General features: G+C 39.8%; 1 protein-coding gene across 1 annotated transcript in view; it reads right to left on the reverse strand.

Moving 5' to 3' along the window:
• Nucleotides 1–26,554, reverse strand: part of AGO4 (argonaute RISC component 4) — a 36,849-nt gene that overhangs the window by 5,006 nt on the left and 5,289 nt on the right. The window contains exons 2-17 of the mRNA XM_043461929.1: nucleotides 25,061–25,226; nucleotides 19,452–19,572; nucleotides 16,789–16,970; nucleotides 16,477–16,613; nucleotides 16,252–16,386; nucleotides 15,173–15,260; nucleotides 12,681–12,828; nucleotides 12,318–12,437; nucleotides 12,066–12,194; nucleotides 11,705–11,838; nucleotides 10,412–10,596; nucleotides 9,025–9,184; nucleotides 7,504–7,819; nucleotides 7,078–7,212; nucleotides 1,407–1,508; nucleotides 950–1,149 (exon numbers count right to left, since the gene is read on the reverse strand). Coding sequence (XP_043317864.1) covers nucleotides 950–1,149; nucleotides 1,407–1,508; nucleotides 7,078–7,212; nucleotides 7,504–7,819; nucleotides 9,025–9,184; nucleotides 10,412–10,596; nucleotides 11,705–11,838; nucleotides 12,066–12,194; nucleotides 12,318–12,437; nucleotides 12,681–12,828; nucleotides 15,173–15,260; nucleotides 16,252–16,386; nucleotides 16,477–16,613; nucleotides 16,789–16,970; nucleotides 19,452–19,572; nucleotides 25,061–25,226 — 2,458 coding nt within the window. The remainder of the gene's footprint in view (nucleotides 1–949; nucleotides 1,150–1,406; nucleotides 1,509–7,077; nucleotides 7,213–7,503; nucleotides 7,820–9,024; nucleotides 9,185–10,411; nucleotides 10,597–11,704; nucleotides 11,839–12,065; nucleotides 12,195–12,317; nucleotides 12,438–12,680; nucleotides 12,829–15,172; nucleotides 15,261–16,251; nucleotides 16,387–16,476; nucleotides 16,614–16,788; nucleotides 16,971–19,451; nucleotides 19,573–25,060; nucleotides 25,227–26,554) is intronic.

Consider the following 26,554-nt stretch of genomic DNA (forward strand, 5'->3'; position numbering starts at 1 on the left):
ACTTTCCTCTGATGTTCAATTGCACTTTCATCTCTACTGCTTTGCGCTAACTGTCAGTTTTATGTTTGCCTGTACTGTCTACCAGACTGAAACATAAAATCCCAGGAGACATGTCTTCCTCAACTTACTGTTTTTAGTACCTAGCACAGTGCTGGGTACACAATGAATACCTAATAAATCTGCTGAATGAATATGTATATTACAGAATGAAAGGTACAAAGCCACAGCTGGGCATTTTCCATAATAGTGTACTTTCAACCCGTATAGAAATAGACTTGCAGTGGAATGTCTACTATTTAGCAGCTGAATTCAGACTTGGGGAAGAGCCCAGAAACTGCTACACTTCACAGATGGTCATTTGAAAAGAAAAATTAATGGAGAGAACTTGTTTAGCTACTCAATAGTAGCTCAGTAACAGGTCAATATGTCTGATTCTTTTGAGATCTTTACTTAGGGGTGAGAATGGTCTGGTACCCCACCTCTTCCCAACACACACCCAGGGTCCTTCTGATGCATTCTCCAAGACTGTACTGAAAGTGACCTGGTCAGGACCTCCCCCTTGCATGAACTGGAATCCGCAGGTCTGTAATTGCTCTGACTGGAGCCAGGGCACTGGGCTGGACATCTTGCGAAGCTGCTTAGTACCTGAGCAGGACTGAAATGCATTTGGCTCTGAGGGAAAACCACAGGCGGTTCCAAACGAGATTCCTTTTTAAGGTGGACAGACATACCACACAAGTGTGAACAAGCCTGGGCACTTTTTGGACCAAAAGTCACAATATCAGCTTTTTGGACCAAAAGTTGTAACATGCAATTTTATTTGCTCCATGAAATGTAAACCCTAAAAGGAAGTTTAGCTCTTCCTAAAAGTTTTCAACGGTAGCTCATTTTTAAAAAGAAACATGCCGCCAACACAAATAGAAAGATTTTATTTGCCTGAGAAACTTGCCTGTCATGATCCTTATCCACCAGATGATACCTTGCCCTGAAGGCTACAAGCCGGGCGTAATAGGCAGGGGCTGGAATCGAGACGGAGCGTGTGCACCGTACATAGGTGTGGCATAGCTGGTAAGTTAATAACTGGAGCTCGTCTGCGGTGAAGCAGTTGTCATCCCACAAGACCTGGTAATGTGAAGGACGGCTGGTTCCCTGGAGAAAGAATTGTATGATTACTGTCCCTGACATGGGTCTACTACCTGAGAGAAGAATGGAAACCTACCTAAATTCAGAAATAGTCCTGCCTAGCACACCTACAAGGAGATACTTAGACCAAAAGATAACAGTTTCAGGATACAAGTATTAACAAAGTTATGTACAGTGTTTAATAACAAGTCTACTTAAGCTAGTTCCTGAATTTTCAAACACCTCCCTATCAAGTCAAACATCTGGACCAGCTTCCAAATTACCTGAATCCCCGCGTGACTACAGAGGTAAAAGTCAAACTCAGATGGATGTGTGATGGTGCTATCCACAGTAGTGCCTGCTGGTACATTGCCACTTTTCCCTACCTACCAAAAAAAAAAAAAAGAGGGGTATAGTTAGTCATCAAAGAGCTAAATTGGGTTCAGGCCATTAGTAACAAGTAAACTGCTCTTAAGTGAACTCTTGAAAATCAGTTTAATTCAAGATGTTGAATTTTCTGTAAATTTCCCTTGGCCCAACTATTTCATCCTTAAATATTTTCACAAACAAATATACTCCATGGTTTTGCTAAGGGAATCCAGACAAAGAATTACTCTACCTGTGGCTTTGGGCTGCATTATTGTCATCAATTTCATAGATGACACGCTGGTATGTTCACAGAGGGGAAAAAAAGACATTTAAGATGGATAAGTTTCCTGAGGGAAAAAAATCAGTTTTATTTTTTATTTGGAGTTAAGGAAAAAAAGTCAACTTTCAGTAAAAGTTAAGATGAAGGAATCTTCGAACTGGTTCACCAGATTCAACAAAACTAATACTTGTACAGGATCAATAAAAGAATTCACTGGCACATGCATTATCAGGAGGAGTGTACTGAAATGAGAATTAGGAAAGCCAGAGTTTCAGTTCTAAGCCCTTCCTTGCAACTACATACCTTGAACAAAGCATAGTGTCTTTGGGTCTCAATCTAACCATCCACAAAATTAGGTGATGACTGCTTAAATTTTAAAAATTTTAAAAATTCTCAAGTTCTTCTACAACCAAACTCTAAAATCAGACTTCCAGAAAAGCAGAAATATAGAAAAATCTTGTTATTTGGTCAATTTTCATCCACTTCTGCTGTAAGTGGATTCCATAAAGGATTCCATAAAGGAAGTATATTTAGCATATTGGCACAAATTTGATGGAAATTTATTTGACTCCATTTTAACTATTGTTAACTTCAGCTGAATATCATATACTATTCATATAATAACATTCACGAGTATAGAAAAGTCTCATTCCATCAAATTCATATGTGACCTTGAGTACCTATCTAGACAAGAGGAAATGTAACTGAGTTGTAATCATTCTAGTATCCTTCCCCAAACTGTATGCTTTACAAATGTTAGTTCTGCAGGATGTGTTTAGGTGTTTTATGGTCAAATAAACTTGAGTGACACTGGTTTAAACCAAAGTTAAAAGGCCTTTCTATTGCATGACTTCTCAGAATCTGTATCTAGTAATGTATAACCTTTAAGAGGGAAAAGGAGTATACAGCTTATTTGACCACAGAATCCCCTTTTTAAAAATCTCTTGGAATCTACAGATGAGAACCTAAAGAGGTGCTGCTCTGGGGAAAAAGGGTCCAGTCATGTTCATTTTAATAATTATTGCTTGAGCACCATGTGCAAGGCTCTGCAGCAGATGCTGGGGATGAAGACAGAGGCAGAGTGAACAAATAACCCTGCCCTCCTACTCTTCATGAAAGTCATATGCAATGGGCAGCAACGCAATGTAATAAGGGCCTTATGGAAGGCAGTGGGAAAAGCTGGTAGGAGGAAATGGTTGAGCCATGCTTTATAGCAGTGGTCCTCAAACTTTTTGGCGCCTAGGGAGTAGTTTCGTGGAAGACAATTTTTCCATAGACTGGGGGAAGGGGGAAGATGGTTCAGGCAGTGATGTGAGCAATGGGGAGTGATGGGGAGTAGCTGATGGAGCTTCACTTGCTTGCCCACCGCTCATCTGCTATACAGTCCAGTTTCTAACAGGCCTCGGACTGGTACTGGTCTATGGTCCATGGGTTGCGGACCCCTGCCTTATAGGATACATAGAGGTTGAATGGAGGGGGGATGGAATGGAAATGAAGACATTCCAATATCCTTTAAAGTCAGGAATGGATAAACAAACTGTGGTTCATCTGTATCACAAAATACTACCTACCAATAAAAAAGGAACAAGCTATTGATATACATAAAAACTTGGTTGAATCTCAAATGCACTATGCTAAGTAAAGGAAGCCAGACCAAAGGCTATGAGTTCTTTTCATATGACATCCTGAGAAAGACAAAACCCTAGGGGAAGAATATATATCAGTGGTTGTCAGCAGCTATAGGTGAGGGAAAAGGTTAACTACAAGTGGGCACAAGACAAGTGTGTGTGATGAAATCATTTTACATAATAAGGTGTAGTTACACAACTATATGCATTTGTCAAAACTTGTACAACAGTACAATAAAAATGGTGAATTTTACTGTGTCTACATTGTATCTTACTATAAAAATGAGGGGGGAAGAAAAGTGGGATGGATGTGGTCATTCCAGGGATAAAAATACACAATGTACACAGGAAATGGAAATAGTCACATGGGTAATAGAAGGTGTATGAGTACATGGTGAAAAAGCAAACTGAAATATTATGCTTTGGCTACCTTGGGAAAACACTGAACACCATAAGAAAGCATTTCGTACCCTCAAGCATAGGCCATGGGGGAAACATGAAGATTTTTGAGCAGTGGCGTAGCAGGATAAGATCTGTATTTTAAAGACTTAGCCTTGACAGCAGGTGGAGGATGCATCTGTGAAGGAGGAATGGAGACCGGGAGACCTCTAGGAGTCTTCTGCAATACTAAAGAGTTCTGCCTAGGGCAGATGGAACTCACAAGAGGAAGAGTTGAGACAAGAGATTTCAGGACAGAACACAGAAGACTGGTTGACCAACTGAACACAGGAAGGGAGGAGGAGAATAGAGGAAAAGGATTTAAAGACAACTATTAAGAATTGTCTAGCCTGGCTAACTAACACAGTGATACCAAGCAAGAGAAGAATAGAGAATCAGGGGAGGAATAGCTTTTGGATGAGGAGAATCCTATTGTTTCGGATTATCCCAAAACAATCAGGAAAAGGTTTACATGTGTTTTGCTTGAAATGTCTGTGGTAGATTGGATCACTGGGGTCAAATATTCCAGAGACCCTCTGGCGGGGCGGGGGGTGGGGGTACATTATACATCCCTACCCAATTAACTTAGAAGTGGCCATGTAACTTCCTCTGACTGATAAAATGTGGCCTGAAATGCGTCACTTCTAGGCAGAAGCTTTAAGAGCCAGCATATGGCTTGTCGTGTATCTTTTTTCTCCTCTGCTACAATGACTGGCCAGGTTCCAGACAGATGCTTCTCCATCATCCTAGGTTCCAAAGGGAGCACAGTGAGGTCACAGCTGCAGAAGGGCCCCAGTGAATGTGTAATGTGAGCAAGAAATAAATCTCTGTAAGCCACTGAGACTTTGGAATCTTTTGTCACCACAGCGCAGCCTAGCCTATCTTGACTGACAATGCCTACAGAGCATCTAAGTAAACTGATAGACAATCAGAAGTACAGATCAGGAGCTGCGCAGAAAATCTGGGGCTGGTAATACAGATTTGGTAATCAATAAGCAAATCAGTGAAGCCAGAAAAGTAGGTGAGACTAAAGAGAGTTGAAATTCAGAAGAGAGAAATATGAAATACCAGGAAGCATTAGTGTTTAACGAATAAAGGAAGAAGAAGAGTCAAAGAAAGCCTATTTATAGAGGTGGGTAGTGAACCTGAAAAGTCATATTGCTAAGTCCAAAGAAGACAACCATCCATAAGTGCTGCAAAGAGGTCAGTGTGGGAATTTGACAAGCTGTCATTGGATTCAAAATGAGCAAGTCGTTAAGAGAACAGCCTCGGTGGAATCAATGAAGTCAAAGTCAGGCAACAGAGAACTGAAACATTATGTGAGAAGATACAGAAAGAAAGTCAAGTCTTTTTTTCCTGTAAGTTTGGTCATTAAAGGGAGGAAAGAAAAAAAAATGGCAGGTAGACTGAGAGAGAAGGGAAGTTTTAGAGAAGCCTGAGGAAAAGTTAAGAAACTTTAGAGGATGAGGAGGAGGCAATGGAATGGGGAAAATTGAAATTTTGAAAAATAATGGATAATTAATGAAGTGAGGCTCTGGAGAAGGCAGAAAGGATTAAAACCAAAAGCACAGGTTGGAGTGGGGAAGCATAAGGAGAGGTTAGCATCCAAGATTCAAGGAACAGGGTAAGAAAACACAAGATTTAGCTAAATTTGAAAGCAGAAGAGAGGAAGCTGAGAAAATTCATGCCTTCACAATTTTGTTTTCTGGAGAAAATAGAAGGTTGCTCTATTGCTGGCAATGTAAGTTGTTGGCAATGAAGGTTTCATGGTTAGGGTTGGGGACTTGAGAAGAGTATAAAGGATGGGAACAGATGCTACGGAGAATAGGAAAAATGAAAAAACAAATTGCAGCATCAAAGGCCTGGCTGAGATTTGCTATCAAGAACTTGTAATATGGTTCATTATTGAATAAATGACTTTTTTCCTCAGCAACTTCAACCAGCCTAAGAATAGCAGCAAAGGAAATAGGCAAGTGCATTAATTCAGAGTTGGAGACTGGCAAGAGGCATATTTAGAGAACTGAAGATGTTGGTAAGTGTTAGGGGTGCAAAGTAGACCAAGGATTGGGACAGTCAATCTTCAAAGGTCAAGAGTAACACCAGATGGTCAAAAATAGTTATGAGATAGACTGGGATTTTAGAAAAATAATCCAGGTCCTAAAGTTACAGGAATAGCAAGTTGACAGAGGGATGGAGAGTGACTATGCAGTTAAGGAGGGGAGGGCAGGATACTTTGTTGCCCAGGGCTCAGGCAAGAGTTCAGAGAAGGTGAATTAGCAGAATCTAGGAAGTACTAAGTCAGAGTCTGGGCAGTTTGGAAGACAGTATTTTGAATCTGTGCTGATTGATGAACCTGGGTCCCAAGGATAAAACCTTAGTTCTCTAATGATTTCAGAAAATGAGAAGAAACAGCTCAGTTTTGGGTTAGAGGCAAAAACTAAGCAAGCACTAGAAAACAATGAGAGTCACCCACAAGACCACAAGATTAGGCAATGGAAAGAACCAGTCTCTCTGGGAGTCAGTCAGAGGGGACCTGAAAAAGATAAAGTAATATCACAGAAAAAACCATAGAAGTAAAGTCATTCAACACTATTTGCCTGTAATTTACCTAGTTTGTACATTAATATAAGATTATAAATAGGTTACACAAAATGTTTTTTTAATCAAATGCTGGAAATTATACCCAAAATTAACATTCATTTACTAATTTAATCCTTAACAACCATGGAAGCTAAGTATTATATTTATCACACTTTACAGTTAGAACATTGTAGCTTAGAGAACTTAACTTACCCATGATTATTAAGTGTAACATCATAAGTATTCAAAGTGCATACCCTAAAAATCCTCTGCACTGATGTAAAATTATTTGGAAAAGAAATGCTTCTTTATACCCTAGACCCATGCCTTAGGCATTGATAACAAAAAGTAGCAAATGGCAATAAAGTCCAAATAAATAACCCCTCTCTTTGGAGCTTACCTATATCACCATAGTGTACCTGCCATGCTTTTTATTTCCCCCTCTAAAAACTCTAGAAACCAGTATTGCTGTCACATAAGAGAAATATTCAGTCTTGACACCTGTATCATTCAGAATTGCTCATCTAAGTTCAATTGGAGTTAGTATGCTTCTTAAATTATTACTAGGCACTTCTGCTTTTAGAAAAAAATTGTATGTATGCCTACTCAAAAACACATTCACTTGCATCAGATAATAAAGCTTATCCTATGTGTTCTTACCCTTTCTGTTTTATCTGCACAGAAGAGTCGTGTGTGATGTCTTTTCTGCACCACAATATAGGTTATTCCTGGCCGGTAATCTTCTTCCAAGCTAATACATGCCTTTCGAATTGCTATTAGTTCTGGCCAAGCTACCTAGGAGTTAGAAATGGAATGACGTTTAATTGAGAACTTGCCTATCTCTTAGGTATCTCTCAGATCTGATTTACCCAGAGTGGGAGATTGGAGGAAGTTCCATCAGACGCTGAGAAGCCCCAGAGGGAACTTCCCTGGTGGCCCAGTGGTTCAGACTCCACGCTTCCAATGCAGGGGGCATGAGTTTCATCCCTGGTCAGGGAACTAAGATCCCAGATGCCACATGGTATGACCAAAAAAGAAAAAAATATATAGATGCCCCAGAGGGAAGCTACAGGATAATGAGATTACCTGTTTCATCTGTCCCTCGGATACCCCTCCACGGTAATAGATGATCCGGGTGGGTTTGAAGCGTGTGGATTTGTAGAACTGGATCAGCAGCTCTCGAACCATGTTGGTAAGATCCTGGATTACCTCCTGACTATAGAGGAGCTCTTGGGAGATCTCCTGGCGGGAGGTCTGCACGCGAACCGTGGCACAGTACCGGCTGGGGTGGCCATCCATACTGCCAACCACAGCCGCGATGGATGGCTTCTTCCCATCGCCTGCTGGGGGGTGTGTGACATCTGCTCCCAGGAAGATGACAGGCTGCTGGAACACTGAGGGCCTGCTCAAATTTAAGGAGACATTGCCACTCAGACATAGGGATGAAAATGCTTTCATTTAGCAAGCTCACTAGATACAATCACAGACATAATCTTATCAGAGAGAATAAAGGTGTGCCCACTGGGAGAGACTTCTAAGGCCCACTGAGTGCCTGCCACCCAGGATCACGAATCTGAATTGACTAAAGAAGCCAACGGGGTTCTCCTGCAATAGCAGGAAGGAAAGAGTCAAGTGAAAGTGAAAGTTGCTCAGTCGTGTCCAACTCCTTGCGACCCCATGGATAGTCCATGGAATTCTCCAGGTCAGAAAACTGGAGTGGGTAGCCATTCCCTTCTCCAGGGTATCTTCCCAACCCAGGGGTAGAACTCAGGTCTCCCGCATTGCAGGTGGATTCTTTACCAGCTGAGCCACCAGGGAAGCCCAACGTGGTTCTTCTGCAATAGCAGGAAGGAAAGAGTCAAGAAAAGAACCTAACCCAAATTTAACAAAATTTCTATGTGTAAAGGGGAAACTTGGGCTTCCCTCATAGCTCAGTCAGTAAAGAATTTGCCTGCAATGCAAGACATCCGGGTTCGATTCCTGGTTGGGCATATCCCCTAGAGAAGGAAATGGCAACCCACTCCAGTATTCTTGCCTGGAGAATCCTCTGGGCAGAGGAGCCTGGCAGGCTACAGTCCCTGGGGTTGCAAGAGTTAGACACAACTTAGCAACTAAACCACCACCAAAGGAAGAACTTTCCCAGAACAGTCTCTCCTAGGATCCTGGGGTTTCTACAATGGATACTGAATTGCAGAAGGCACATGAAACTAGGACCAAATGCCCAAGACATGAGACACAAAGAAGAGAATAAAGTTCGTCTCTTTCCCTATTCTGTTTTTCTCCATAGTATTTATCACTTTGACCACATAATTTACATTTATTTTACTTATTGTGTATACACACACATGGTGGGCCAGGACCGCCAGGCTCCTCTAAGCCATCAGGGGAGTCTAGTGGTAACTTCAAGGGGTTATCTACTGAGAGGGGCCACAAGGAAGCCTGATGAAGAGCTGGACATGTTCTATATTTAACCTGGGTGGTGGTTACATGAGTGCATATGTGTATCAGAAAAAGTAACCAAGGGGTATATTTGAGATCTGTTTTATTGCAGATTATGTAAGTTAGGTCTTAAGAAACAAATGGAAAACATAGAGTTCAGGATCTTACCTTTGATGAGGTACAAGCACATTGTTAATTCCTCCAAGCTTTGCGTTTATCTTCAGGCAAAGGTTAGAAAGGGTTTGAGGTGAGGTCTTCACTACATTTTTTACCTGGACACATTGTGTAGCCATTCCTAGGAGGGTATCTCCAACACGCTTCACCTCCGCTACAAAAATAAGTTTATTAATTCATTGTAAATGTTGATATATTCTCCAAAATCCTAGAAGTAAAGGGGAAAACTCCTACACGTTAACTTTCACAGAGTGCCTACCATAAATTGTACATTGTGCTACCTGCTTTTCATATGTGGTCCTTTCATCCGCTAAACCCCGAGGGCAATTTTTTTTGGATAGGTCCTCTCCTTTCCCTTCTCTCCTGCAGGCCTGGAAGCCGGCCCACTTCCTCTGTTCCACCATGCTGCCTGCCACCACTCACTCAAAAGTCTGTTGAGGTTCCTTTTCTCACAGGACTGGTCTGGGCAAAGAAATCAATCTCCCCAGCTCCCCCTCCTTAGTATACACACCAGCCCTTTGAATTTTAAGGGATTCTTTTCCTTCCTCCACCCTCCTCCCTGCTCTAAACAGGACAGAAAAAGAGAAGCTAACAAAAGATAGAAATATACAGAGAGCTGAAGACAGCTTATAAAGTTCAAGTCGCTGGTCTATATAGTTTCCAAAGCCTTTGCTTAGATGATAGCCAAAAGAACTTTGTATCATTCCTCTTATAAGAGATACAAACGAAGCAGTTCCTGTTCTGGAAGTGGCAGGCTCCCCCACCTGATACTCCTAAGTGCTTCTCACCAGACATTCCAGTTCTCCCTACTTTGGGGGCTACGGTAGAATTGCACTGCCCTCATTTCCACTGCATTTCCTGCCCCCTGTCCCAGGCTGAGTGGGCCATATAGTTGGCTGTGGCCAAGAAACTGCCTAAGTTAAGAACCCTCCAGAGACTTCTGTTGGTTGGATGGTTGACTCCGCCCTTCCAATGCAGGGAGCGTGGGTCTGAACCCTGGTTGAACAAAGACCACAAATGCCTCCGGGTGTGGCCAAAACACCCCCCCCCCCAAAATAAAAATAAAAACCTCCCCAGGCTTTCTGTGTAAAACGAACCAAAAAAAAAAAAAAAGCAACTCTCCAGAGCTCTTTTCTCTCCACCTTGGGGCCGGCAACACTCCAGGCAGTGCCTGGGTTCCAGAGTGAAGATGATATGAAGTGGTGGAGCATAGGCTGCAGTTTACCTTCAACGGGCACACAGAAGGAGCAGAAAAAACCTTTGTTGCTCTGAGCCACCGAGAGTTCAGGGTTGTTTGTGACTGCAGCAGAAGCCAGTTTATCCTGAATGCTACACCAATTACTTGAAATCATCCCTCATTCAACATTAAAGGGGTCCATACCATACACTGGCGTCTTCCCAGGCAAGATCACCACTATAAGTTGCAGGCCCACGTATGTCATCTTCAGGTGTTTAAACATGGGCTCCACGCTGTCAGCCCCTTGTGCGTACTTGCAAAAACACGGCTGACCCTGGATGGGCATTCCCGCATCCTTAGAGATTTTACGGAGCTGGTCCGTGAAACTCCTGTTAAAATAGAACCGGTGGCACAGTGCTTTCATTTCAGGGCACAATCTTAGCATTTAGCTCCCTCTAAGATATTTCTTTCAGTTCTGTAAATTTTTAGCTAAAATTATTAAAAAACAAAAAAGTTCCATCTTTTAACTGGTTGCCAAAAACAGCCTAGAAGTTGTATCACTGCCATTATAATGGAGAAGATTCTGCATTACTAAACTATCAGATTATCATTTGGAACTTTACAATAATTATGCCTCAGCTGGGCCTCAGAGCCTAGAATAGCATTCCTGCTCAAACAATTTTTTTAAACATTCAAGTCAGTGATTCAGGACTGAAGATAAAAGCAAGGTCAAAATTTCAGGTAACGTGAATTTGGGTAAGCCAAGTATAAGAATAGTTGGGTAAGCTTGTGTTCAACTGGGAACACAGAAACACTCTATGTCACAAAATCATCATATTTAGGATTACATTCAAACACGTAACAGATCTGCTTCCATAACAATGTCAAAGAAAACATCATTTTAAGAAAAAGCAAAATTCACAGTCAAGTTTTAAATTTTGGATTTGAGAAGTTACTCCAGTCTATGTAAAAAGTTTTCAGGATAATTTCTTTTGTGCATTTGCCAATATTTTGTAGGATTCCTTTCTTTCCCCCTAGTTCCCTTTTCCTGTGGAAATTTTTCCACCCTTCTCACTAACTTCCTTTATATAGATAACTACATCTGTAAGATGTGAACCAAAGATCTTAATCAGTGACCTCCAGTAAGACAAGCTCCCTAGTTAATTACAATGATTAAAAATGAACTAGTTTTTATCTTAGCTGAAAAGATACAATTAACCCCAAAGGAAGCTTCACTAAGAACTCAAGAATTTTCCAATCAGCACCACTTCAACCTTGTTAGTCACAGACTTCTGCTCTAAATGTAGGAAGCTGAGTCAGATTCTTAAGGTAATTCCCATTTGCAATTCACTATAAGAACAAGGTCTTTTTCCTATAGCCAGATGGTGTCACTATAGGAGTCAGATTCAGTGCCAGTGTACATAGCACATTCACATAAAGATGGTATTTTCATATCTGCAAGGGATATTACTAAGCTCAAAATATGAAGATACTCACTTTAGTAAATCTTCCCTACATTGTTTCTGAGGCGCAAAACAAGCAACTGCCCAAACTTTAATTTCAATGCCAGCATAAAACTGCTTTCCTCGCATGTCCCAGACACCCTGGTTGGGTGTGGCTACCGTTTTATTCTTTAAAAAAACAAACAAATAAACAAAAGAGAGAAGACATTACAATCTAAGTCCATTTTAAAGTTGATGAGAGGATACATAAAACTATTTGATATTAGCCAAAAGACAAAAAGCAACAATGAGCAAAGCAATGGATAAATTCAGTGTGGTATAGTGGAAAAACCCTGGATTCGTCGCTTTTTGACTGGTTGTTGGAAGAAACTTGTTGAATAAAATAAAAGGCTTACCCGGCCCCCGTACTGCAGCATTGGTGCTGGAAGGACCCTGCCTGTGAGCTCTGTCATTTCGTTGTGGACAACAATACCAAATTCTTTAAGGTATGGGTCAGGTCCACCCACCATGCTGTTACTCTTCACCTAAAGAACAGGAAAGCCTGCATATATAAAAACCAAAGAGTAACTGTGTCCCATCTGGCATTTTCTATTGTTTCTTTTTTTAATCTGAAAGCTAGCTGATCTTAAAGACCATGCCTTACTGACCAGTCTACTGATTTCTTCCTGTCTGTCAGGAGCAGATCTTGCTGTGGCCTTGATCATCGTGGAAGTCTGATTGTCTGTGAGCTTCTTTATACATCGCTGTCCTGCCACTATATTACAAACCTATCAAGAGGCAAAGAGGAGTTAGTTTGTGTCTTGGGTTTCTGTATCATAAGATTTGCTGAAGTGCAGCTTAAATCTTCCATTTCCAAACAAGAAAATTCTGCTACAAGGTAAAGTTACCCGTCCAAAATATTTTAGAGATTAATATTAAATTCTATCACTAGTTTAGAACATGACTTTAAAACACACAAACACACATTCAAGAGATTGGCAGACTGGAAAAGAAAATTTAGTTTAGCTTACCTCAAGTGGCAAGTATGTATGCTTTTGTTCTTGTCCCACTTGGAGACAGGGAAGATGGGGGTATTTCAGCTGCAGATTGTACTTTTGCTTAAAATATTGAGCTACTGTACATTCCATAGCTTGACCATTTTCTAACTGTAAGGGAAAACTATAAGAGAGAATATCTTTTTAGAAATTTCTTCAAGCTGTTTTTTTTTTTTAAACAAGCAAACAAACAAAAGCCTACTAGCATTTTCTACCTTGACCAATCACTTAGAAAACAAAGGTCAATCTTTATTTAGCCATTTTCACTTAAGCCATCTTAGTATTTAATCAAGACAGTGATTCTGTTGTTATTTTCCATGTTTGTTTGTTGAAGCTAGGATGAGAAAAAAAATTTAATTAAAATGGAAAAAGAACTTAAATTAAGAAGAAGCTGCAGAACCAGGAAATACACAGATTCACTAAAGGTCACTTAACACTTATCAGTATAAATACAATCTCTTGCTGGCCTTTTTTTTTTTTTTTTGCTGCACTGGTCTTAGTTGCAGCATGCAGTTCCCTGACCAGGGATGAAAGCTGGGCTCCCTGCATTGGGAGCATGGAGTCTTAACCACTGGGACATAACCAGCAAGTCCCTCTTGCTGACTTCTTAGAGATGAGTAAATGCAAATAAGGTCCTGGACCATCCACATATGAGTTTTAATTGCTTAAGAGAACTTCTGGTAAAAGAGTGCAGCATAGTTACTGGGGCCACATTTTTAGATCCCCAAACCAGGACAAATATATGTGGATTTGGAGGCCACAAAACCAAATGCATGAACTTGAGACCATGTCAAGATACTTGACACAAACTGGAGAATGTGATTTAAGAGACTCCTTATTTGGCTCTTCCAGGAGACAAATTATCTCAAACAATTTGGCACAATAATAACTTTAATCTTGTTTTTTAACTGTTAGTGACCCACAAAGTAATAATGCAGTGAGGATCATCTATGTGATATTTAAGTCTATGTGCTTTTAATTTTTAAGCAAAAATTATATAGTTCTATAAGTTTAATTATTCTTATAGGGTGTGCTGTGCTGTGCTTAGTCACTCAGTTGTGTCTGACTCTTTGCGACCACATGGACTACAGCCCGTCAGGCTGCTCCGTCCATGAAATTCTCCAGGCAAGAATACTGGAGTGGGTGGCCAAACCCTCCACCAGGGGATAGTCCCAACCCAGGGATCAAACCCAGGTCTCCTGCATTGCAACCAGATTCTTTACCATCTGAGCCACCAGGGAAGCCCATTCTTATAGGATAATATGCAGTAATTAAATAATGAGAAAAGACAGGATTTTAAAAAAAACAAAAAAAAAACCCACAAATGCTATAATCTGTCACTATAACAAATGCTATAGTGACTTTTATTTTCCCTAGAGAATGAATTCAATGGTATAACACAAAGGATACATAGAATATCACTTTATAACTCAAGAAATTCATGTGACGTGTACATGAGTTCATACTGAAGAACGTGTTCAAATCAGACTGAATTGATATACTACATTTATCCAGAGGCCACTCTAAAATTTCAGTTATTCAGAGCAAAGTCATGTAGGTGATTTTGATTACACTTGTTTGAAAAAGTCTTCTGAGTAAGTATGTAAAATAATGTAAAGTTAATATAGTTAAGTTCATGCTCTAAGAAAAGCCAATATTTATATTTATGCCAGACATGAGTTTAATGATCTTGACTACAAGAATAAAACTTACATATGTGGTAATTTAAAAAGCACTTTCATATATATTTTCTCATTAGGCACAGTTCACAGTAGATTAGAAGTTAGGTGATTAGAAAAATGAGATTGAGGAAGTATAAATAAATCTGCTGCTGGAGGCATGCCATACACACTGACAGCTGGAAGAAATGACAGTTAGCTAAAAAGTGGGGGAGAAAAATCCACATAAAACTCAAAGCAATATATATCTTCCCATGACAGCTCTTATGACATACAGTTCTTAATAGATCCTTTTGGGCCATGCATTGAGAACTACAACACTAGAATAAATCATATTTATAACGATGACTCTGCACCATTATATGAAAGTTGATATGTTCAGCATATTTTAAAGGCAAGAAAAACATTTTATTAGTATTTCTATCAAAAACATTTAAAAGCTTTTTAAAAGCTTTGGTGTTTAAAATGAAGATCTGGGTGAGTTTTTTAATTATAATGTGTGCATGCATGCTAAGTCACTTCAGTTGTGTCAAGACTCTTTGTGACCCTTTGGATTGTAGCCCTCCAGGCTCCTCTGTCCACGGGATTCTGCTGGAGTGGGCTGCCATGCCCTTCTTCAGGGGATCTTCCGGGCCCAGGGATCAAACCCATGACTCTTGTGTCTCCTGCATTGGCAGGTGGGTGCTTTACCACTAGTGCTAAAATGGGATACCAATTTTTCAAATTATTATAGTAGCTACCTATGATACAACAAATGTAATGGTACAGTTTTAGATGTGGTTAACATACGTTTGATGACTGGCTGGCCGTCTAGTCACATTACACACTCGATATTTTCGTTTCATCTGTCCACAATGGGTCACCTCAACTTTCAGACCTCAAGTTAAAAAAAAAGTCAAAACATCAGTATTAAATAAAATCATAGTAACCAAAAAAAAAAAAAAAAAAGATTTGAAGGTTTTCTTCAGATAGGCATGACATTGTACAAGACAAAGTTTGCAAAGATATGGGAAAGATTTCATCATGCATAGGCAAAAAAGCCTCAGCCAAGCAGAAAAAATTAGAATCCAGATGACTGAAGACTAGGCACCTACTTTAATGTATTACTTCATTCAACAAATATATATCATGCATCAACCATGATTTAGTGCTTACTTATTCTTAAACCCAGAGGTAGCCCTAAGGAAGCTTATGGTATAATGAGAGAAGATAGCTAACAAGTAAAGAAACAAAGAAATTCTGAGAATAAACAAACTTGTATTTTTGTATTAATCTGAGAAATCTTAGAAATCTGAGACTCACTCATCCTGATCCTTCTCTCGGCTTCTCTAGGAAGCCAGGAGGAGGGCCACCCTGAACCCCAGAGGGTAGAAGGAAGACACAGGGGGATGCAAGGAGATGAGGGATGGGGGAAGGGGAGCAAGAACAGCATGTGAAGGTAGACACCTGGGGAAACACACGCACTCCCATGCACACGTACAGGCGCACATCATCTCTGCCCCAATTAGAACACTGGGGGAACATCACAGAAGGAGTGGGCGCCCATGGGACATTTCAGTTCTTCCATTTTATTAAAATGGAGGTTTTCAAGTATGTAAAAGCAACAGTTACTAAGTGCCTGACATGTACTAGAAGTTTATACACCCAGTTGCATTTAATTCTCACAGCAATCTTACAAGATTCATATTATTATTTTTACCTTAGAGATGAATACACTAAGGCTTACAGTGGTTAAGTAACTTGCCCAAAGCCCCAGTGATAGAACTGGCAGGAATGGGATGGAAGCCCATGGGTGTCTGACTGTAAGATGGTGCTCCTTGGACCACACTGAGCTGCCTGACCAAGACCACAGTGATGCAAATACCTACCTCTGATTTCTTTGGTAAACTTGACACGCTGGGAGTCTGTTAGGGGTTTGGTTTGTTCATTGATGTTCTGAATGTCTAAAACCTCACACATGAACTCAATGATAGGCTGAGCCCGGTAGAAAGCAGTTGCAGATACTGAAACAGAGAAGGAATCTTAGCTTCAGAGAACGGGAAAAGGCCAAAAAACGAGCCCAAAGAGTAAACGGTAACAGAGTTCCATCCTACCATCAATATTGAGCATCATATTCCACATGGCGGGTCTCACGGACTGATGAAAGCCAAACCAAACCTCCCTACCCCCTCCCAGAGGGTGGTAGTAACCTTCAGGAGGTGAGAAAAAGGAGCGACCCACTGGAGTGTACCTGAAGAAACAAAAATTTGCATGCTTCACAATAAAAACTAGAAAGGATCTTTCAATTTCACTCTCAACTTTGTAAACTGAAACCAAGTTTGAGCTATGACTTATGCAGAAGTCATGGGCACCAGTGCAACCTACCAACAAAAGTCTGACATTTACGGCAAAGAATTCAAACTAACCTCATGGAGGGAAGGTGTCTTGTGATAACATCAAGTGCTTGAACTGAGTCATCTGGGACTTCATTCAAGTGCCCGGCCAAAGCTTCTAAAAGCAACTGAAGGCTCACAACTGACACCCACTGAACAGACACTTTAAAGGTTTGGTCTTTACCCTCACCTGGAAGGGTCACTTCCATATCAACCTAAGGAAAAATACATATACAGACACATTTACAAAGGCTGAGAGACCCCAGGAATAGTCAATATAGATACTATAAGGATATCTAACACTTTCTGTAATTGCTAAACATTGGAAACAACCTATGTTCCATCAGTAGGGGAATAATTTAATATTGAATATTATGTAATAGTTAAAAATAAAGTAGATGCTACAACATAGATGAACTTTGAAAACATTATGCTAAGTGAAATAGCCAGACATAAAATGACAAATATTGCATGATTCCTCTTACATGAAGTACCTAGAAAAAATTCATAAAGACGAAGTAGAATAGTGGTTACCAGAGATAGGAGAGGAGGAAATAGGGAGCTGCTGTTTAATGGGTACAGAGTTTCATTTTGGGATGATGAAAAGTCCTACAGATGGACAGTGGTCATGGTCCCATAACAATATGAATATATTTAATGCCACTGAATTGTACACTTAAGAATGGTTAAAACAGTAAATTTTATGTTACATATTATTTAACCACAATAAAAAAATTTAAAAAGTATGGTAAATGTAAATGTACAGAGATGGAAAGATCTCCCAGATATATTGTTAAGTGAAAAATGAAAAAATAAATCACAGAACAATATGCAAACAAATAATAATATATATAAACATGCATACATGGGCTTCCCTGGTGGCTCAGTGGTAAAGAATCCACCTGCAATGCAAGAGACACAGGTTTGATCCCTGGGCCGGGACTATCCCCTGGAGAAGGAAAGGGCAACCCACTCCAATATTCTTGCCTGGGAAATCCCACGGACAGAGGAGCCTGGCAGGCTACAGTCCATGGGGTAGCAAAAGAGTGAGACACCTCTTAGCAACTAAGCAACAAAAACAACAAACATGCATAAATAGCTAATGCACATAAAAATATCTGAAAGGACACATACTGAACTATTATAGTAGTTTCCTCTGAAAATGAAAATGGGATTGAGGATGCAAGCAGGTGGGGAAGCAGGAAACCACAGCATTTCTAGATTGTCTAAATAAGTTTATAACGAGTATATAATTATGTATTGCTTTTAAATTTTAAGAGCAAATGTCTTAAAAAGTTATTGTGGTATTATAAATATTTTCATAAGTAAGTGTTACACAATATTTTACAAGTAACAAAAATTCTACTGTTCAGATTCAGGTGGCACTTTCACACTGTGAGAAAGTTGGAACATATGTAAAGATGAAATTAGTTCAGTTCAGTCACTCAGTCGTGTCTGACTCTTTGCGACCACATGGACTGCAGCATGCCAGGCTTCCCTGTCCATCACCAACTCCTGGAGCTTATTCAAACTCATGTCCCTCGAGTTGGTGATGCCATCCAACCATCTCATTCTCTGTCGTCCCTTTCTCCTCCCGCCTTCAATCTTTCGCAGCATCAGGGTCTTTTCAAATGAGTCGGTTCTTCACATCAGGTGGCCAAAGTATTGGAGTTTCAGCTTCAAGATCAGTCCTTCCAATGAATATTCAGGACTGATTTCCTTTAGGATGGACTGGTTGGATCTCCTTGCAGTCCAAGGGACTCTCAAGAGTCTTCTCCAACACCACAGTTCAAAAGCATCAATTCTTCAGTGTTCAGCTTTCTTTATAGTCCAACTCTCACATCCATACATGACCATTGGAAAAACCATAGCTTTGACTAGACGGACTTTGTCGGCAAAGTAATGGCTCTGCTTTTTAATATGCTGTCTAGGTTGGCCGTAACTTTTCTTCCAAGGAGCAAGCATCTTTTAATTTCATGGCTGTAGTCATCATCTGCAGTGATTTTGGAGCCCCCCAAAATAAAGTCTGTCATTGTTTCCATTGTTTCCCCATCTATTTGCCATGAAGTGATGGGACCAGATGCCATGATCTTAGTTTTCTGAATGTTGAGTTTTAAGCCAACTTTTTCACTCTCCTCTTTCACTTTCATCAAGAGGCTCTTTAGTTCTTCTTCGCTTTCTGCCATAATCTTTCTGCAAATCTGAGGTTATCATTATTTCTTTTTTTTTTTTTGGTTATTGATATTTCTCCCAGCAATCTTAATTCCAGCTTGTGCTTCATCCAGCTTGGCATTTCACATGATGTACTCTGCACATAAGTTAAATAATCAGGGTGATAATATACAACCTTGACGTACTCCTTTCCCGATTTGAAACCAGTCTGTTGTCCCATGTCCAGTTCTAACTGTTGCTTCCTGACCTGCATACAGATTTCTCAGGAGGCAGGTCAGATGGTCTGGTATTCCCATCTCTTTCAGAATTTTCCACAGTTTGTGGAAATAATCAACCTAAATTCCAACAGTCAATTATCGATTAATTAAAAAACAAGAGAATATGTACAGAATAACAAATCTATCATCACCATGAGAAACAACTTTAAGAATTGAATTGTCATTAGAAAGGGAAACATCTTTGCCCTAAGTAATTACTACTAAATGACCTAAGTCTAATAAACGTTTCTTGCTGTTAACACTTACCCTATCCCGTCCAATTGGCAGTGGATGTGCTGTGTACATGTTTCTTTTGCCATCATAGCCAGGCTGCCGATCACCAAATATTTGCATCTTGAAGTGTCGCACCATTGTGTCTACTACCTCCCTTAACAGTAATGGAGACAGTGGAGGTTAGCTCTGAGAAATGGTGGTGAACAGGAAACTGTCATTATACCTTAATTATCTAAATTCAGGTCAAAACTCCTTGGAGGATCTTCCTGGTGGTCCAGTGGTTAAGACCTCCTGGAGAAGTCTTAAGACTTGGGTTCCTGGAGAACCCAACCCAGAGGGTATGGGTTTAATTCCTGGTTGGGGAGCTAAGATGCCAGCAATATTGTAACAAAGTCAATTAAGAGTTTAAAAATGGCTCAGAGCAAAAAAAGAAAAAGATGACCCAGGCCAGTTCTGCCTGGAATATGAGAATCGAAATTCTTTGGAAAAAGCAACAGTTAAAGTTACAGATTCAAGTAACTTAAAAAAAAAAAAAATAGCAAGTGAACAAAAGCAATCATGGGATGACAACAAAAAAGGAGGAAATAAAAGGAAAGAGAAGAAAATTTGCAGCACCTTCTCAAATTCTTGCTTTCGAAAATCCTCTCCTATGATAAATAGAACCTTATAAGAGTAACCTATCTTAGGTATCTAAACTTGGCATGTTCATAACTGAACAATAATAAGTTTGTTATCAAATATGCATCCTTATTTAAGTACACTGGTTTTGGAAAAGAGAGTGGGCAGACATCTGAGGGTCAATAAATCTAAGATGCATCATAGTCAACAGACTAAGGCAACCCCTTGACTAATGCTAGCAATTTATCATTCTGCACTGTTGTTCCGTCACTCGGTCATGTCTGACTCTTTGCCACCCCAGCCTTCCCTGTCCTTCACCATCTCCTGGAGCTTGCTCAGACTCATGTCCATGGAGTCGGTGATGCCATCCAACCATCTCATCCTCTGTCGTCCCCTTCTCCTCCTGCCTTCAATCTTTCCCAGCATCAGGGTATTTTCCAGTGAGTTGGCTCTTTGCATCAGGTAGCCAAAGTAGTGGAGCTTCAGCTTTAGTCCTCTTAATGTCTTATTATATGCCAAACTGCTTCCAAGTAGTATAAAGAAGGGGACATCATAAAATTTCCTCCTTCCATAAAATATCCCCATTCCATTACTTGTGTAGTTTCTTTCTTTTTAGAATGAAAGCCTTTCTCTCAATCAAATATGAACAGCATTTTGTCATATATACCAGATCACACTGTATGCAGGATCTAAGATGAACGCACATGTGGGGAAACTAGAATCTACTGTTTAAGATAAATAGAATTGAATCTGTGAGACTTTGGAATGCTAAAGTCAATGAAAAATCAGGTGCTATGTCTCACCAATATTAGTGAACCCATGTGTGTGAACTATATCTTAAAAGTCAAAATAAATCACAGCTATCCAAGGCATTGGGGCTTCGCTAGTGGCTTGGCAGTAAAGAATCCACCTGCCGATGCAAGAGACACAGGTTAGATCACTGGGATGGAGAAGATGCCCTGCAGAAGGAAATGGCAACCTTCTCCAGTATTCTTGCCTGGCACATCCCATGGACAGAGGAGCCTGGTAGGCTACAGTCTGTGTGGTCACTAAGAATCTGACACGACTTAGCAACTAAACAACAACACACAAAAAGCTAAGGCATTAACACTACTACAAATGAAAGCTGTGGGCAAGCCATATGTTTTCAGACTAAGTCATGCAATTGCAAAAAACTGATGGAGAAATATAGTTTCATACATTCCCAATTTTAAAAAGTTGAGTTAAGAATAGTGTATTTTCAGACGGAGAGGGTAATTTCTTATCTTACATTCTTAAAATATAACCATAAAATTTTCCAAAAAGAAAACATACTTTCACCTCTATTCTCACTTAATCTTCACAACAACCTGTGAGACAAGCAGCGCAATAATTTTTCTCATATTAAAGAGAAAAAAATAAAAATTCAGAATGGCAAGTAACTTGCCCCTGGTCACACAAGGATTAAATGGCAGAGTTGTATGACCTTGGACAAGTTACTTACTCTCTCACATCTATTTCTTCATTTGTAAGATTACAATAATCATAAAACCCACCACAAAAATTGTCATATTAAGTGAATAAACACACATAGACTATCTAGAACAGTGCTTATCATGCAATAAGCCTACTCCTTGCAGGACATTTGGTCCTGTCCAAAACATCCATGAAACATTTGGTCCACACCAAGAGGGCCTTGATATTCAGCTCTGTCCGAAACAAAAATCTGGCATGGGCTGAGTATGTTCACAGACGTTTTGAACAGGACCAAATTTCAGGGACCTTTTGACATGGACCAAATATCTTATGGATGTTTTGGACAAGACTATATGGCTGTGGGACTTGCCTGGTGGTCCAGTGGCTAAGACTCAGCGTTCCCAATGCAGGAGGCCTGGGTTCAATCCCTGGTCAGGGAACTAGACTCCACGTTCACAACTAAGAGTTCGCACAACCAAGAGTGTGCATGCCGCAACAAAGATCTCACATGCCACAATTAAGGCCCGGTGAGCCAAATAAATAAATAAAAATAAGTATTCTTTTAAAAGGGGGGCTTCCCTGGTGGCTCAGTCATTAAAGAATCTGCCTGCAAAGTGAGAGACCTGGGTTCGATCCCTGAGCCAGGGAAGATCCCCTGGAGAAGGAAATGGCAACCCTCTCCAGTATTCTTGTCTGGAGAATTCCATGGACAGAGGAGCATGACAGGCTACAGTTCATGGGGTCATAAAAGAATTGGACACGACTGAGCAACTAACACAAACATTAAAAAAAAAAAGAAATAGACTAAATGGCTGCTAACCAGCCTATTTACTCTGGTATGCTCAAGGATATAACTCCAGGAATCTTCATTTCTCTTGAATCATCAAAATTTTCCACTCTACTGAATTATTCTCTTCAGCATACAAATACCTATAATTTCCCTCATCTTAAAAACACTGAAATTTCACCCTTCCTCCTCATCTGAGCAGTCCATTTCTCTGCTTCCCACTGCATCAATCTTTTGACAAAGTTGTCTCTAACTGCTCCTCTCCATTCTCTCTTCAATCTTCTCTCATGAGGCTTTTTCTCCTTCAAAACTACTCTTATCAAGGTCCCCAGTGAGCTCCACATTGCAAACTTCACTGCTCCTTGAACATTAGATGATCAATTCTTTCAGCTTTAAATATCTTCTTCCCTTGCCTCCTCACTCTGCCCTGGTTTTCCCTCATCCCAGTGGCCTCTCCCCATGCCACCAGTCTCCTTGCTGATTCTTCCTCATGTCCCCAGTCTGCAAGCACTGTTACCTCAGGACTCAGTCTTGGCGTCTTACTTTCTTTAACCACACTCACTTCCTACATGATCTCACCCAGTTGCATGGTTTTACCACCAATATGCTGATGACTCTCAAATGTCTGTCTCCAGCCTATAACCTGTCCCCTGAGCCCAACCTCATGTATTCACCTTCCTGCTTGAGGTCTCCACTGGGATGTCTAGCAGACCTCTCAATCATAACATTTCAATAACTACAGATCTCCTGACCCCTGTTGCCTCTCCCATAGTTTTCTCCATTTCCATACATGGCAACTCCCTCTTTCCCTCTGGTCAGGACAAAAACCCTGGAATCAGCCATGATTCATTTCTTTCCTACCTCACCTTTAACCCACCAACAGATCTTGCTGACACCACCTTTAAAATATTTGTAGACTCTGACTACTTCTTATCACTATCACTTTTACAACCCAGGTTCAAGTCACCAGCCCTTTTCACCTGAATCATTACAAGAGCTTCCTAATTGATTTCTTGGCTTTTCAGCCTTAGTGCCAGGCTTCATCTTCAACACAGCAGCCAGAACGATCCGTTCAAAATCTCAGTTAGTCATATCAAATGTCTACTCAAAACCCATCTAATCAGAGTAAACACTAAACTCCTAGGACGACCTACAAGACTCTGCAGGATAAGGCCCTTAGGAGTTTCTCTATCACTCTCACCTGCACTTACGCCAGCAATACAGGCTTTATCTGCTATTCCTTGAATACATCATGCAAGCTGCTACCTCTGCCTGGGGTTCTCTTCAAGGAGATATCCCTCACCTCCTCTAGGTTTCTCCTCAAATGTCACTTTTCAGTGAGACTTTCCCTAACTACACTATTATTACACACACACACACACACACACACACACAATGTGTATATTACATGTACATATAATATGCACACACATATATACACATATGCACGCACGCACACATCTTACATAATATCTGTGCATGTAACACATATACATGCTTACTTGCTCAGTCATGTCCAACTCTTTGAGACCCCATGGACTGTAACCAGCCAGGCTCCTCTGTCCATGGGGATTCTCCAGGCAAGAATACTGGAGTGGGTTGCTATGCCCACCTCCAGGGGATCTTCCTGACCCAGGGATCGAACCCAGGTCTCCCGCATTACAGGTAGATTCTTTACTGTCTTAAGATATACATATTTACAATATACGTATATACCATATGTATGTATCTATACATACACACACACACATTAAATCAGTGACCTATCCTCAATCTGTATCTTCCATCCTTTTTTTATTTTTCTTCATAGAAGTTATCATCAACTAGCAAATAATATGTTTTATTTGTTTATTCATTTATTTTTGGACTTTTCCCCCGTTATAGCGTAAGTTCCTCAAGGGTAGGAACTTTTGCCTGTTTTTTCATGTTATATTCCCAGAATACAGAACAATGCCTGGCACACAATGAGCACTATATGTTGAATGCATCAATATTAGCCATTACTATCGCTTCTATTACTATTGGTTTCAATAGTCAAACAAAAGTCAAACAATTAAAGGCTTACATGGGAATGAACTACACCAGAAAGCCAAAAAATTGATCTACAATGAGAAAAAAATCAAGCCACAAAAAAAATATTTCACTTGACAGTAAAAGTATTCTTGAAAAGGCAAGAACTATAATGTTAATGACTGAATATTAGTGAAGATACAGAAACAAGGAAAGTGAGTGATCTCAGCACACTGGAACAAGATCTGTTACAGGGCTATATCTTCACCCTTGGTAAATTCCTGATATACAGACCACAATACTTAAATCATCCTATCTAGACCCCTCTTGGATAATGCTAGAATTAAACAGAGCTTCTCTCTGAGTTTAATTTCTTCAATACCCCAAGATGATTCTTCTGTCTTTACACTTACATTTTTCTCATGTCCAATACCAACACTTAATAACAAAATTTGAATTTTCAGATAGTTCTATTTTGCATAGACATCAATGGTTTCATCTATTTTTTATAAATTTCTGCTACCTTTGGACAGTGAAAGAGGGACCATTCTTCATTCATTATTTACTGACTGAAGGATGATGTATCCAGTACTCTGCTAGAATCTATGAAGGAGAACCAAGTATGAGATAGCATATCTGCTATCAAGAAACTCACCACCTTAGAGAAAAACAAAGCCTACATGTTAAAAGAGTTTAGAGAACAAGATGATTCATAATAAATAAATGATGTGTATTTAAATACATATATAAATCTATTCTTTTTAATCCTTACCTGTTGACTCTACGAGGCCGTTTTTCTGGTTTAATATCCACATCATAATGATACACATCTATTTTGGGAATCTGAACCTGAAAATGGTTAGCTAACAGTCGAATTGGTTTTCCGACAGTTCCAAGGCCAGGACGACGAGGTGGCTGAAACAGGCTGGCTGGAGGCCCTGAAGAGATTGAAAGATTATTTGATTTGCTATTTGTGAAGGATGATATTCCCTTCATGATGATGATGATGATGATGATAGCTACAATTGGGAATTCCCTGGCAGTCCAGTGGTTAGGACTCTACAATGTCACTGGCAAGGACCCAGGTTCAGTCCCTGGTCAGGGAACTAAATTTCCACAAGCTGTGCAGTCCAGCCAAAACAAAACAAAAACAGCTACAATTATTGCGATCTTATCATTCGCTGAACATCCTCCGATATAAAAAGTTATGTAAAAAGCTTTTTGGCCTAAGATTCTCTAGATTTCTAAATATTTTTTCCACACTGCTATTATTTTGAATATGGGGGATATCAACAGGAGATACAATATGATGAACTCTCAGATGCACTCTACTGTCTAAAACCTTTTATCAGTATCAGTAGATCTACAGCTAGGCTTACAAAATTGTATGTATTTTAGGTAGATATACTCCTAAGTATTTTATTCTTTTTGTTGTAATGGTGAATGGTATTGTTTCCTTAATTTCTCTTTCTGTTTTTTCATTGTTAGTATATAGGAATGCAAGGGATTTCTGTGTGTTAATTTTATATCCTGCAACTTTACTATATTCATTGATTAGTTCTAGTAATTTTCTGGTAGAGTCTTTAGGGTTTTCTATATAGAGGATCATGTCATCTGCAAACAGTGAGAGTTTCACTTCTTCTTTTCCTATCTGGATTCCTTTTACTTCTTTTTCTGCTCTGATTGCTGTGGCCAAAACTTCCAACACTATGTTGAACAGTAGTGGTGAGAGTGGGCACCCTTGTCTTGTTCCTGATTTCAGGGGAACAAAATTGTATGTATTTTAAAATAAAATCATCTCTAAACTCTGGAGGCCATCATCAATTCAGGCTGGAGATGATCCATTAATCCTCCACAAATTAGCTTGATTATTATAGTTTTGTACAGACTGTCAGAGATTAAATAGCAGCTATCTTTATCAATTTAATTGCTAATTTTTTTTTTAATTTTTTTTTTAATTGCTAATTTAGACAGTGAAACAATACCAATGAGGCTAGACTTTCTTCCTTATAACCTGGTATTTTAAAAATCTGGACAATCTGATATTTCCTGACCATAAGATTTAGTTTATTTCTTCAACAAACATTTATCCGTTTATTCCATGTCTAAGCTGTACTGTAGATTCAAGAAAAAGATAGAACCTCTGCCTTCAAGGAATTGACAGTCTAGACCAGCAAGCAGTTCTCAATCTGGAGGAGCTTTTGTCCCCCAGTAAACATTTGCCAAATATGTGGAGACCTTCTTTGTTGTCACGAATTGGGGGGTG

This window comes from Cervus canadensis, chromosome 2 (assembly GCF_019320065.1).
Source record: "Cervus canadensis isolate Bull #8, Minnesota chromosome 2, ASM1932006v1, whole genome shotgun sequence".
In the NCBI taxonomy this organism is placed as follows: domain Eukaryota; kingdom Metazoa; phylum Chordata; class Mammalia; order Artiodactyla; family Cervidae; genus Cervus; species Cervus canadensis.